Source organism: Balearica regulorum, chromosome Z (assembly GCF_011004875.1).
Source record: "Balearica regulorum gibbericeps isolate bBalReg1 chromosome Z, bBalReg1.pri, whole genome shotgun sequence".
Classification (NCBI taxonomy): Eukaryota; Metazoa; Chordata; class Aves; order Gruiformes; family Gruidae; genus Balearica; species Balearica regulorum.
In genome coordinates this window covers 62,624,832-62,639,824 of record NC_046220.1, presented here as the reverse complement: position 1 = coordinate 62,639,824, position 14,993 = coordinate 62,624,832, and the positions used below count along the sequence as shown (strand labels likewise).

The 14,993-nt window shown below is 38.9% G+C and overlaps 1 protein-coding gene across 5 annotated transcripts in view; it reads left to right on the top strand.

The window, feature by feature from the left end:
• The window catches only part of MAST4 (microtubule associated serine/threonine kinase family member 4), a 285,948-nt gene that overhangs the window by 211,047 nt on the left and 59,908 nt on the right, over window positions 1-14,993 (top strand). For all 5 annotated transcript variants that reach the window (XM_075739819.1, XM_075739818.1, XM_075739820.1 and 2 more), the window contains 2 exons: window positions 8,887-8,956; window positions 12,565-12,643. In XM_075739819.1, the coding sequence (XP_075595934.1) occupies window positions 8,887-8,956; window positions 12,565-12,643 (149 nt within the window). The remainder of the gene's footprint in view (window positions 1-8,886; window positions 8,957-12,564; window positions 12,644-14,993) is intronic.

Below are 14,993 nucleotides of genomic sequence, written 5' to 3'. Positions count from 1 at the left end.
CAAGTCATCTCCATGCTCCCTGTGGCAGCCTGTGCTGGAGGCTTGGTTTCCTGCGAAGGGCAGAAGAGGGATTTTACAAGAGACAGTGTGCTCTGTACAGCCTGCTGGCTTTATTCCTGTTGGCAGTCCTTGGCTGGGAGGGATTACTCCAAATCAGAGAGGCCTCCTTGACTCCATTGAGAGAATCTGGTGTATCTCCTGTCCAGCTAGGTGATTTTAGGGTCTTTTTTGACTTTGTCTGGAAAGTAGCAGGGAATAGTGAGATTTTGCTAGGAAGTGAATCGGAAGTGTTTATTTTGCAGCCTTCATCTGACCTTCTGCCAGGAACATGTACTACGAGCTTGAAGTCTCAGAGGGACTGGAGGTGACCCTCTATAACACCTTCACATCTTTCTTATTAGTGTTTGCTGTTGGAGGAGGAAACAGTAGAAACAGAAGAGGGAGAGGGAAACAAAATAGTTTCCAGTCCTAGAGGAGGATGGAGCAAGCTAAATGTGCAGCCAAGTATCAGTGCTCACATTCACTGAAACCAGGTTTATTCACTAGACTATCCTTGGCTGAAGCATGATAGCAACGTGTGTTTTTGGCAAATATGTCCTAGTAAGATTATGCAGAATATGGAGGACATTGGAGATATCCTGTTCTAGAAAAGTTTTTCTTGCAGGTTGTCAGGAGTTCAGTTTTGAGCAAGGCATCTGCCCAGGTGAATGCAGTGCCACAGATTATGCTGCCTGGATGCTAACAGCTAATCTAACTGCATGCGACACTGCACAATTGTTTGCCACTGGACTGTCAAAGAAAAAGACTGATTCTTGGATCTGCCTTTTAAGGGGCTGAGTCTAACTGATGGTAGAGCTGAGAACTTGAGTCACTAAGGACTCTTTCAATCCCACCTGTCCTTAGAAACATTAAGCTCCTTCACATTGCACCTTTTGGTCATTCTTTTCTCACGCAGTTCTGTGCAGCAGTCCTCCTGACTGTAGGAGAAAGAGAGGTTGCAGCACACCCAGGCTGTTAGCTTTCCTAGTTTCTTTAGTCCTTTTTAGTCTTCTCAGCATCTTTATACATGCGTTGAGAGGTATTGTCCTTCCACTTTTCTCTCCTTTGTTTGTGGTCTGTCTTCATTACCATCCTTACCCCTTTAGAAAAAGCCTAAGGTGCTTCTGTGAGTCTTTAAAAACACCAAAACCACTGGTGATTAAGACATGTGAACTCTGAGAGTTCCGCTTTACTGTGCTCTCTCTTATCTTCCCTGTTCCTTGGGGACCTCAGGGACCCTGTTCAAAACACAGATTTTTATTTTTTTTTTCTGGTTCTAGAGTGAGGAGAGGTTGTGCTTTTACAGGTCCTTGTAGTACTTCAGTAGGAAGATGAGCTATTTTGAGCACAGAGAGTCAGGATCTGTTAGCCATCTGGGTCCTGGCTCAAGTAGAAGTCTGTCTTGCGGTTCTCTTTCAAATGTGATTGAAACGTAAATTTGGGTCGTATTTTAATAAAACTCTCTTCATCTCTGGGGAGAGCCTGCTGTTGCCCTTACTGAAAATAGTTCCATTAGATGCTTTTATTTAAATGGACTACGTTCTTGACTTCATGTTTGTACCATCTCAGATGTTATTGCAGGTCCTTACCCCTTTATTATAGGCTATTCAAGCTAAAGGAAATCAAGATTGTCAGACGCCGCAAAATCCACCCAGGAACAATTTCTATTGATTATCAGCTTGGTAATACTCAGTGTTATCTTCAGCCCTTCTTCTATAGTCCTAATAAGATTATCGTGTTGCTTTGGGAATTCAGTGCCTCAGAGGTATCTGAAGTCAGTATTTTCATTCCTTGTGAGGACACCCTTGGATCTACAAACAACCTGTTCTCTTCTATGTTAATTCATTGCTTGTTGGGAGAACAGGCAAAATACATACTTAGGTACCTTTGCTTGCATCTCATACCTGAGATGAGTTTTATTTGGACCACTTGTTTAAGGTACCTGTTTCCTGCGCCCACCCTGCCCAACACCTCACGTCTCTGAGGGCAAAAAAGTGCTATGCATCCTCTGTGTCCACTGAAGCAAGGTGTGTGAAGGCATGTTATGAATCTCAAGGTGAAGCTTTCTTAGAGTGCACTGCATTAGCACTCAATGCCAGTATCTGTGGCTTTGCTCAAGAATGTTTTCATCTTTGGTATCTGCAGAGCAATCATTTAGAGGTCTGGCTGTGCCTTCAGAAACAATGTGTCATTGCTTCAGACCTCCTGAAGAGCTCCGGTTGTGACTAGGTTATTGGAACAACATGGAAAAATGTTAGCCAAAACAGACTGGATGTGAGCAGTATTGCTCTATTCAGAAGAAAAGCTTTTTGAACGTAATCATAATTTTTCGAGGTGGATTTTATACCCGCATTCTTCCTTGCAATCCTGTATTTCTCCTAGATGCAGCCTGAAATGAAGGCACTGGCTGTTACATACTTTAGGTAGACATTCTTTGAGGAGGACCAGTGGCCCAAGTTTAGGATGGTGATAATTACCCCATAAGAGAAAGTCATATAGAGGTCTCAGGCAAATTTCTCCCCTCCTCCTCAATTTTGTTTGCTTTGGAGATAATAGATTATTCCTGCACAGGAGCATGTTGTTAATCTTTAGAGATACAAGCTGAATTGGACAAACATTGAATACTTACGTAACAGTTTGTTAATTGTTAGCCTTACCACCTCAGTCATTCTCAAATTCATGTGGTAGTATGCGAGGGAGAGACAAGTGAGACAGCACCATGGTGATAGAGTAAGTATATTGTGCAGGGCACAAATAGTACACAAGTAGCACCTGTCAAAGAAGGGGCAGATTCATTTGTAAGCAACAGCAACCATGAAGGCTTGTGGGCTATACTAAATAGTTATTCGAGCAGTAAGTAGGAGCAGTAGGCTTGGTAATGCACAGAGAGGTATAAGATCTGAAACTGAGGGTTAAAAAGGGGATAGGAAAAAGACAATGCGTACAGCAGATACAGAATATCTCTGTTAGATACATTAATTGCTAATACAACACGTGTAAAGCGCTTTTCCTCTGTGCAGGACCTGTAGCTACCTGTGGAGATAATTAGCATTGGTGGAAAGTCAGATTTTAGTTTGTAGCTGAAGTCTTCCACTGTGCCTTATATGTACATGTAAAGATCATAAAATATTTCAAGAATAATGTAAGCATTCACTATGTAAAGTCTTTCTGTTATGAAAATGGAAAACAAATCCATACCAGGTCATTTCTTTGGGTTCAAACCTTTGTCGTTATTCATAACTGTCTTAGATTAGTTGTTCGGACATCCTTTGCCTTTAGTATCTGGGCTGGGAGCCATTAAACCTGCAGAAAGATCCTTTTAATTTTTGCATGAACTGTGGGTACATTCAGAATTCTGGGAATCAAAGGGTTGCAGCATCAGCTTGGACAACATCTGGTGCCCTGGTCATTAATGGGCTTTTCTAGCTGACTGCCTGCTGCTGTGTAGGCAGGTCATCTGCACCACCCTGCCTGCAAAGTGAGTGATTATAATCTCAGCAAGTCAGGCCATTCAGGTGTCCCCACCTCAATAGTCACAGGAGCTTCCTCTGGGTGATACTAACCTCTAATGATTAATAGTCACATGTGGTGCTATTTAATTGTATCTGCTGTAGGAACAAGATTTAGCTGTTAGGAGCAATGCTGTAAATCTTACTTGTCTGTATTTTAGTAAAATGTTTCATGTGGTGCCACTAAGACGACAGGTACTAGGATGAGAATTGCAAGATAAGTAGGAAATTACATAAAGGGAAGAAGATGAGGGTTGTGCTAAAATGAGGAATATTATAAAGTGAGAGCAGAGGTTATCAGTAGAATATTCAGGTTTTGGTTTTGTGGTCAAACCTTTTTGATCTTCTCATAAATGAGATTGGCATAAAATTACTGTACCTGATGTAAATTTGGAAGACATCCAGTATGAAACAGCATTGGGAAACTGTTGAAGTGACTAAATGAAGTGACTGGAATAAAAAAGTATGAAATTACATAGCAACATGTAGCAAACTGGAGGACCAGTAATAGAAATGTCTACAGTAAGCTGTGGACTCACTATTATAAGGAATTTAGGGAAGGACCTGACTGCATTTTCTGGATTGGACAATGTTTGCAAGGACCAGCCTAGTGTAGCTTTGAAAATCAAATCTTCAAAGATGTGTAAAAGAAGTGATTTTCAATTGAATTTGGGAAGATTTCATGCTACTGTACAATGTCCTAGTTAGATTTAATCTGGAATACTGTGTACTTTTATGGTCATACATGTTCAGGTGGGATCACATGGGGAGAAAGGCTGGTAGGATAGAATGTGAGAGCTTTTTGTGTAAGACTGAAAAACTATTACTTGCTTACCTTAGCAACAGGAAGACTGGAAAGCCTGTATTGTCATCTAAATCGGTCAGTGGTGTTGTCTTCAAGGAATGGGAAGACAAATACATGTTGGCCGTAAATACCAGAACATGAGGATTCCTGAAGAATCGTCCACTAAGTATGGCAGGGATAAACATGAGCTTTCCTGTTGGATTCAATGAATTGGTGAATGTTGTTACACGATGCAGTTGTCTAAAGCAGAATTTAAGGCCAAGGAGGTCCACTTGCAATCCTTTTTCCAAGATTTTTTAGGTCTGCCCTAGACCTTTCTAGGTAGACACTGTTGGAGTGCTGACTGCTGATAATTCTCCTCTCACTACATTAGGACTTACTGTTTGCACCAGATAATTTCATCTGATAGACATACTTTAGCTAGCTACATTGAAGTATAGTAATGAACAAAGCTGTATGTACCACATATTTTAGTTGTGTTAGGCTTTGAATCACATTGGAGGCATTTGTGTGTGTGCATCAAGTTTAAGAGTTAGTTTCCCTGGATTTTTAACTTTAATCCTGTGGGTTTTGTCCAAGGTACGTGGTAATGACTACTGGTTTACTACAGTGTATTTGAAGCAAAGAAGAATCTCCCTCATACGCAGCTTCTGTGCTGTTCTGCTTTAGCTACAGTCTGCATTGACTGGATTTTGGGGAAAGAAGGACTAGATTTGTAAATGAATGAAACCTTAGTGTGTTTTCATGGTGAAATAGGGGAATGCTGGAAACTAAAGATTAAAGCAGGGTTCAGAATATTGTTTTTTAAAAGAAAATACTATTTACAGAAAGGAAAATAATTCAATATTTCAATTGTTCTGACTGTTGTCACATGTAGAATAATAGAAATGGTTTTGCTAAAATAAAACTTTTTATTTAATCTTGCTTTTAAGTAAAGCTGTTACAGCAATTTCAGAGCATCTTCTACTAATTTAGGGACAGGAGAGGACAGTGTAAGTGGTAAGTTTCATGCAGGTACAACTGACCTTTACATTAAATCCCATTAAAACATGTCACTGCCAGTATTTTAAGTAGTGGCCAGAACATGCAAAGCATCTTGGCAAACAGATTTAAGGAGCGTGCAAACCTTCTTTGCTGTTACTGGGGAAAGTTGTTTGGCATGAAGCGTAGTTAATCCAGGTTTTGAAATAGCTTGAGCTCTTCTGCTCTGAGTGGATCTCAGTGGAAAGCACCTGCAGAAGTATTCAAAACGATTCTGCTGCCCAGCTGTGTGTTCTGCTGCCTGGCACCATTTGTTAGGTATGAAAGTCAGGCCTGTAACTGTTGGTGGATGGTTTCTTGTGTATTGTTCACTTCATAGCCTGGGTTCACCACCCAGTAAACTGACACAGAGAAATGTGTGACCTGTTCTCTTGTATTACTGTGGTGCTTGATGTACTGTGATTTGTTTTAAAAGATCATCAAATAATGACATCAAGACTTCAAGCTGGATTTGTCTTTGATTCTTCAAGAATCTGAGATTATCATTGATCTGTTGTTTCCTTGCAGAAAGTCATTGCATCTGAAATTCATTATTTTGTAAGTAGACAGCTATTAAAAATACATTAATAATATAAAATGACTGTAATAGATGCCTTTAAAAGATTGAAAACATCTTCCTTCTGTGGCAAAGACACAGGACTTCATGAAGCTACTTACAAGACAATCACAATTTAATTAGTCTCAATATAGTTTTCTTAACAATAGCTGCTTGCAAAATGAGCCACCCTGTGTGGTGTCATGGGGTATTGTTTTGGTATGTTGATTGCCTATTCATTGTGTCTCCCAGAGGATGCTGGAGTTAATTACTTACCTGATGCCTGACCACCAGTCAGGTTTACTTTACCAGGTCAGAAACACGGACAGTAATCTCAGCAGCATAGAGATACCCTAGGACTAAAACATACAACAGCCAGCAGATCCCAGAGAACAGCAGGATTTGACTAATAAGCAAGCACTGCACATATGGACAGAGAATTAACTGGCATTGGTTTTTATTTGAAAGTCTCCCAGGTATTGACTTGCAGATGGGTGGACGAATGCTGTGATGGATGAAGGTCATATATAGGACTCTGCTTCTAACCTGTCTTGCTTTTCTGGTACACCACACCTTAAACCCATAATCGCAATAGCTGTTTCTCTGGTCATTTGGGGTTTGGATTTTCATTCTCTGTTTCCAGGCTTGTCTGAGTTCTTAGACTTGTAGATAAACCCACAGGATTTAGTATCCATGTATTACGTATACAGCTTTACCAGTATTGTTATTTTAAAAGCTTGTTTGATAATGGAAATAGTGCTTACAAGTTGATTTTCCTAATAACAGGATCTGATGCTCTTCCTGAGTAAGACTTTTTGACTTCTTCAGGTTTTGTCTATAAGGAAGTAATCTTTTTTGATTCTAGTGAAGTAGTTTGCAGCATTGTGTCTCCTCAAATCCACTGCAATAGCTATAAAATTACTGCATTCTTCCACCATGTTTTTTGCTTCTATGTAAACTTTATGCACATGTTCTAACTGATAGACAGTTAGGCATGTCCTCTGTGTGTTTAAATACATGTGTATATCTATATATAACTTTAAAATAACTATCAGAGGAATTTGTTTACAACCCCCCATATGCTGGTTTGTCAAATTATTGTCTGTCAAATCTGTTTGTGTCTCACTGCATTAAGCCTAATTCACTGCTTTTCTGTCAGAGATTGAGGCTTTCTCTTTTTTTCCTCTTAATCTAAGTCCATGACACACTCCAAATTACAGCTAATTTTTCTAGTGCAGTAGCTAAAGTTTGTGACCATGTTTTCTCTGCACAGTGTTAGGTTTATTTTATTTTTTTAGCTTACCTTTATTAAATAAGCTCTGGTACCAGCAAAAGAAATCCAGTTAGCTGTTAAATTAAACAGACTGTTGCTCTCAGTAATTTGGTGTTTGCGGTTCATGCAGGACAGTAATAAATTGTATTGGTCCCCAAATAAAGATTGAAATCTGTGGCACATGTATGGCTTCAGATTCCCTCTGCTTCCCCCTTCCCCTTCAGGGAATGAAAATCCTTGCCACCTTGAAATTATCGAGGCCCTCAGAACTGTGTGAAGGGTAATGAAGAAGCTGGGGTCTTGAGGGGGAGGAGGGAATGTCAGAAGGACATAATTCAGCTGTGATAGATGAATGGGTAAGGAAAAAGTTGGAGGTATTGGCCAGCCAGAGTGGAATCCTTGTCTCTTGGGGCTGTGCTAAGAGCAACTGTGAAGATGTGATTTGAGCACAGCTTAAAAAGCATCTTGCATCCACTTCTAGCCAAAAAAAGGTGGAGGGCATGTGTGTGTGGTTTCTCTGCGTTCGCTACCAAATGGCTCCGTGATTATGCTTTCTCATGTAGCGTTAATAGGATCTGTTAAGGACATAACTATGATTAATGCAATGTTAATTCAAAAATTTGAGTAGGAATCAAGGCCACTTGAAGTCTTTTTAAGGACTTGCTCTATTGTACTGGCCTTTTCACACGCAGGTGGTAATTTTCTCCTCAAAAATAAAATGTTGATTCTAACTGCGTACATGGAAGCTTTTTTATCTGACACTTATGTCCAAAATTAAAATGCAACAACAAACACATTAATGTGTTTTGCAGTCTGTTCCTGATTTAAGGAAATACTGACTTTAAGGGGTATGCCAGTGCTACTTTAAAGCTAATCCTTTTAGCTTTTGGTGGTTTTGTTGTTTTTCTTCTTCTTCAGATACTGTGCCCCTTCTAGTGGTAGGGGCAGAGGTGGCAGGAGTAGCTCTCAGCAGCTGCCTTCTTTCTGCACTCATGCTGGTCAGCATGAGGTCAGGTGCTTTAAAATGGAGAAGTAACAGACCTTAAAGTTACAACCTGTTCAATGTGTGGTTGCTGCTTCTCATCCCAGAGGGTGGTCGCCTTTCCATGCCTCTGTCTAACAGAAACAGGCTGGGGGGAAATAATGCGGTGTGTTTTGTGTGCTTGCTTGTTTTTGAGCTGGGGGGGGGGGGGTGGTGATGAAAAAAAAACCACAGTAAAGCTGCTGTGGGAATGCTGTAGAGACTCTGTGTAAGGGCTAAATCATGCTGATCACAATTTTTCTATCTTTCAAGTGTTTTGTGTGATTTAAAAAAAACACATTTGATCTTAAAAAACACCACCTTGTTTCTGACATTAAAAATGTTTCTTTGAAGCTAATATTAGTTTGGGTTTTTTTAAACTTTAATTCTCAAATTAATTTGAGAATTCTCAAATTACAGCGCTAAATAGAGGGTTTTCTATGAGTTATAAAATCCAGTAAGTAAAAATGAAATATAAATGAAATGTGAGTTGAAACACATTTCTATTTCAGAGGTGTTTTTTTTTTCAGAGGCTGTGAGAGAAGAAATTCTGAAATTAGTTTCTAACCTACCTGAAAATGCTTGGATTAGTATGTCTGAATGTTTTTTTTAGCGTGTGGGGTTTTTTTTAACCTAATAATGTTTGTGTATCCCCCCCAACAGGAAACAGTCCTCAAGATAGCCCTAGGAATTTCTCTCCCAGTGCCTCAGCCCACTTTTCTTTTGCACGAAGGTAAGAGGTTGTTTGTAGTATGCAGCATGCATTTTGCATAGAGGAAATGTTGTTGAACTCAGATGTTAGAAGATGATTGCAAATACATCTGTCGAGTCTATCTCTTAGAACGACAAGTGTTATTTCGTTTATGTAAATGCTCCTAAACCTCAGTTGCAATGTCGTACTGGATGATTGATGCAATGCAATCATACCTTTTTGAATTGAAAAAAAAAAAAAAAAAAAAGACTTAATTGTAATGGATCTAATTCAGACACTATCTCCTCATCCATTGAGATATAGGGAAATTTTAAGCTACGTCTAGGTTTTTTCTTACTTTTTTTCTTAACAATGTAAGAAGTGCATCGCTTATAAGAGCACTGTTACAGGGGCCCTGAGTTCAGGGCCTGATTTTAATGGCAGCAGCAATACCATCGCTATAACTTTAATACCTGACCTTGACCTGTTTCACTATCTGTACCACTGAGATAGTCAGCTATGCCATAGGCATGTTGTGAGGATTAATTAATACTGGTAGAATTTTGAAGATCTAAGATGAATTTGAAGTGATATATGAAGTAAATTATTCTTAAATGAACTGTAACCAAAGTTGATAGCATTTCATGGGAGACTGCCTGTTTGTGCCAGTGTGGTTCCCTGTCACTTAACACCTTGTCAGCCTACCTCAAATAATATGTTCATTAACTCTAAGCCTGGGAGGATAGGCAGAGTTTACATGTTGACCCAAGAGTTATATCCACAAAAAAAAGGAAATCAGAATGCTGTGACTTTCTTTGTCATTAAGCAGTGCCAGGCATGTAACTTGCATTTGCAATGAGACAGCATTTGCCGCTATAGTTTTACTTCCTTTAGTTTGGGAGTTCAGTAAAGTAGCATGCAAAAGTAACTGCAAGGAAATGGCTTAACTCTTTAAAAGCTTCAGAGGAGAGACAACCCTTGTATTCCTTTTATCTGAATAATTAATCTGTGACAGATCTTATCAATCTTTTTAATAGCATGTGATGTCACTTTTTTTAATCAACCCCTTAAGAAAGTTGAGTATTTCTTTTGAATCTACTTCCTCTTGATAGTATCTTTAAAAAAGTAAAGCTGTCTCTTCATAGATTACATTTGTTTGTGAGCGTATTTTTAGAAGGATTCATTAAAACCACAAATAGCTTATAATGGAAAAAGCAGATGTGAAAGTCTGAGTGTTACGTAGAAATTCAGTGGGCTGGAATTAGTTTTCCTTTCCCACCCATAATCAACAAAGTTTAAATCATTATGTTTTTGCAAACCTTAAAATTCAGGAGGAAAAACCTAATTTGTTTACCAGTGTTTCATTTTGATTTTGACCAGCCCTGTAATGGGCTTTAAATAAGTTCTTTAATTAAAAGAATGCTAACACAAGAAGTTTCTGTGATTTCAAAATATTTTGCCACTTCAGTGGGATTCAAGAAACTTCTTTAGAGCAGTTTTCTATGGAAACTGATTTTTGATCTATGTTTATAATGAAAATGCTTAATGACACTTAAGTTTAAGACAACATTAATGTAAAATTTTCTTATGCATCTGGTATGTGTGTTGTGGTTGTCTTCATATAACCTGTTATAGGATGCATGTTGGTATTAAAATGACCTGTGGTTAATGAAAGCAGTTCTCAGACTTCTAGCTTTATGCCTTTTCTGTTATCTTTTGTGAATTTAGTGACAATACAAAGGAAGGGAAGGACAGTGTGTGTGTGATAGAGCAGATTGAAGGAGCAGAGGCGAGGTGATGGAGGTGTACGGGCATTCCTTTTCCATCCACTTCTCCCAGTCAGTGGGGATACCAGAAGAAGCTGGGGAAGTGTGAGGTGGGAAGGGAAAGGCAAAGGAAATGGTTTGCAGGCCTCCTGTGGGAAAGGAAGGTGGCCTCTGCCATGCTGCCAGCATTCCACAGGTCCCTCCTCCCACCTTCATCTGCCCACATCTGGATAGATAATCAATGTCTGTGCCTCTGGTAGCCACCACTTGGGCCTCTTCTGCTGGTACATACAAGTCCAGCATCTACAAGCCCATGGGTAGGTGACAGGTCCTGCTTTCCCAAGCTGCTGGGAGCCAGGTAGGAGCGCACTGTAGGGCCCGGGACAAGTGGTGTACAACAGTCCGAGGAAAACGCTGTAGAAGCTTGCTACCCTTTTCTCCCGTCTTCTCTTATGGATGTCTCCTATTCTTCCACCTTTGCTTCCCAGCTACCTTTCCGTAGTATTCCATCCCCACACTTGATGGTCCCTTTGTGCGAGAATTGCTGCGTGATGCAGGAACCCTATTCAGTATGAGTTATTCAGTAAGGAATTACTTTCTGTCTCACAGCTACAATATATATGGGTCTCACCCATGTTTAAATACCTTCCAAGTTCTCGTTCTTCCAACTGTGAACATATCTAGCTTGTGCAGCTAAAGCAAAAAGAAGAGAAAACTCCTTTGGGAATTGTTCATTCATCTGGAGGTAGCTCAAGCATACCTGGGGAAAGTGGTGAAGGAAGGAGTATTAATGAATTAAAAAAAAAATTATGGAGGAAGAGGAACTTTTTTGCAGAGTTCAGTGTCTCATACTGTCAGCAGTCCCTCTACCATATGTCCTCTTTGTATTTTAACACTAATTATGTACTGTAGTTTCTTTTCTCACACTGTATACATTCAAGGTCTCAGAGACTTGGGTTGTAGCTTGTGGATGGATAAATGGGAGTAGGAAATAAGGTGTTAGAATGGAGAGAAGCAAGTGTTTTTTAGACAGTTATCTTGAAGGGTAGGGAAGCTGCATCAAGAGGTTTAAGGTTCCTGATTTCACTCAGAACTTCAGGTCTCCTTTATGGAATTATACTTCCTGTGTAAATCAGACATGAGAGATGATCTTTGTACTGGCTGTAAAACAGAGTTTCAATTTTCCTTTCCCCTACTATCATACTGTTTGTTAATCAAATCTTGTCCTGTTCTGTTATTTATGTATTATTTTGCTTTTTTTAACATATTTGATACAATTGTACTCCAGTCATGGGCACCGAACTGACAGGTAAATGTTACCTCCTCAAAAATCCAAACACAGCTCCCATAGTTGTTTTTTGTTTGTCACTTTGAATGCTCAAGTTCCATGTTGTCTTTGTGTAGCTCACCTCAAGCGGTAAAGGACAGAACTTGGGTTTGGTTATGATTTATTTTTTTCTAATTCTGAGTGAGCATGATTTTTGCTGCAAAATTGTTTTTCCTGATTTACATATCTAACACTTAACAAGTTTTTAATTTTCTTTTCATTAATTTTCATCTGGTAGACCTGAGAGTTGTGAAGACTCCCCATGGTCCGTTTCTGTGTGTATCAGTGAGACACTAGTTCTGTGGAGCTGCTTATTCACTTTCTTGTTGTTTCATGTCAGATTTTTAACTAGAAAAACAGTAAAAAAAAATCCATAAGCCTAAGTCATCATTGCTGAATGCTTGTTTATTGTGGTCCCCTGTTAAAGTTTATTCTTTATTAAAAACCTTGCTTGTATCATGCTTTTGGAATGCAGTTTTACACAGTAATACTTCCAACAGATGTTTCTGTATTAGGATACTGCAGTGTTCATTTGACTAACCTCGGTTTCACAACAGGACTGATGGTCGCCGCTGGTCTTTGGCTTCTCTCCCTTCTTCTGGCTATGGTACAAATACCCCCAGCTCAACTGTCTCTGTAAGTATCCACTTTGCTGTGCTGATAGATTTCTATTACATGCTGTATCTTCTCAAATGTAGCTTTCTTCTCTTAGGAGAAGGCAATGTAGGTTATGGTACTGTTGATAGACTTTGAATTAATATGGGATACAAAACTGGAATAGATGAAAACTTCAGGCAATGTGTGCTTTGCTTAGAGATGTTTTCTGGCATTGAGTAGTAGTGTTTAACTACGCCCTTTTGATCTGTAAGGCAGTAGATGGGAGAAATACTGTGTTATTTTAACCATATGGTAGTTAGGAATCAATTCTTAAGGGAAGTTGCTTTGATAACAAAAAGAAAGAGAAACCACTCTGTGATGTGATTCATCATCCTAGGTTAGACTACTGTCTTAAGATGGGATGAATCACGCATTTGCCTGTCTTTTCTTCTTTGGCAGTAGTGAGATGTTGCTGCATGGTAATAGATTAGATACTTAGTATTTTAGATGCCCATAATTAGAATAGAAGAATCCTTTGGGATACATAATAAGATAAATATAAGTCTAATTTGTTAATTTTCACCTGTTAGAGCAGTCCTTTTGATGTGATCTTCTATCAGCCCCCTTATCATGCATGTACATGGCAGTGCATGAGATCCTGCTTCAATACTTAGGATCTAGGCAGTGGGAGAAGTATGAATCTGTACGTTTGCACGTCTTGCACACCTCTATACTGGAGAGGAAGTACTGGGTCGTGTTACAACCTGGAACTAAGCTGTCTGTTGGATAGTCACACCTGAGAGACCGGGGAGATAGAGCTGTGGAAGAAGTCTGCTTTGGAAATAGCAAGTAGTTGGCATGTTGACAGTTACATTACATCTTCTGCAGTAAAGGTTGGTTAGATCCAGTTATGACTCTTCAAAAATTGTTTTGTATCTTAGCCTTGTTCTTTACCTCTAGGGTTGTATCATTAACAAAAGTAGTGTTTTATGAATTACATGTATTACTGGACACCTGATACCTGATTTTTAAAAAATATTTCTTTTACACTTTAAATAAGCTTTCTATTCCCCTGGGTGTGTTCTGTTTCTGTTGTGAAATAGTTGAGTTCCACTTCCTGTACACTGATGAAACGCGACCATTTTATGTTATGATCAACTCTTATTTTATTTTTTGTCTACAAAGGCTTCTGGAAAGTGAAGTCAATTCTTGCTGACTTCAAACCAGGTTGAGGGATTTCATGCATCTTAAGAACTGTTCCTCAGCAGCACTGATGTTTGACCTCTGCTTTCTTTTCCGTGTAGATCTTGTTTTTGCCAAGCAAATTGCTTGGTTTCACATTAATTCCCTAACCATTTTCCATAGTGCGTGTTTGTGCACCTCTCTTTGGAGCTAGATCAAATATGCTGTGCTCTTCACTTAAAATATATTGATATAAAGGACGTTATGTCAGATAATAAGTAATTGTCATAGCAACCCCATCGTTACAAGAAACTGGCTTGTGCTAGAAAGGAAATGAAAAGATGTGTCAGAAACATATCAGAACACAGTTTTAATTTTCAGTCCCTACTCATATGCTTTTTCTCTGACATCTTCAATTTTTAAATGGCAATTCTAGTTCATATACTTCTTTCCCACTTAAGTTTACTAAATACTGTATGCATGCTGGAATGTGGAGCAGTTCTATATCATTTTTGCATTTCTTATTAAAAAATACAGCACTGTTATTTCTGGACTTAGATATCTTAACTTCTATAATAGACTCATTTTAGAGTAATTTTAGTTGGAAAAGACCTTCAAGATCATCAAGTCCAACCATTAACCTAACACTGCCAAGTCCACCATTTCCTGACTAGACCACATCATATAAATATTAAAATAGATGTCTTCCCTAGCATTAAACAAACTGTTTCTGACTAGTTGAAATAAACCTGTTTTTCCAATAAATAATTTTGAATTTTGTTGAAGAAACCATCAGTAGAGAAGTCATGCCATGTATTTCTTATGGTTAGTTGTCCACAAGAATCCTCTACTGCTGCTAAGCCCTACAAAAGCACTGGGACAAGCTCTAAATTTTAAATCTAGACACTATTTCTTTGCTGCTTCATAGAGATGCTTTCCACTTTCTTTTTTTACCCACTGGGTGATATATGTGAATCAGAAAATGAAAACTGGAAGTGTGTCCATCTAATTCGTTTCATGTACTTTTTCAGAATCTCAAACAGCTAGCACTGTGCAACCTCCTCCTCCATATTCTTAAAAAATTCTTAGGGGCAATGAGAGACCACTTCACACACCAGTAGCCTAAGTGTACATACAGAACACTCCCTTTTCAATGCTGGATAAATAAGATTCACATTAATCCAGATATATCAACTGGAGACCAGGA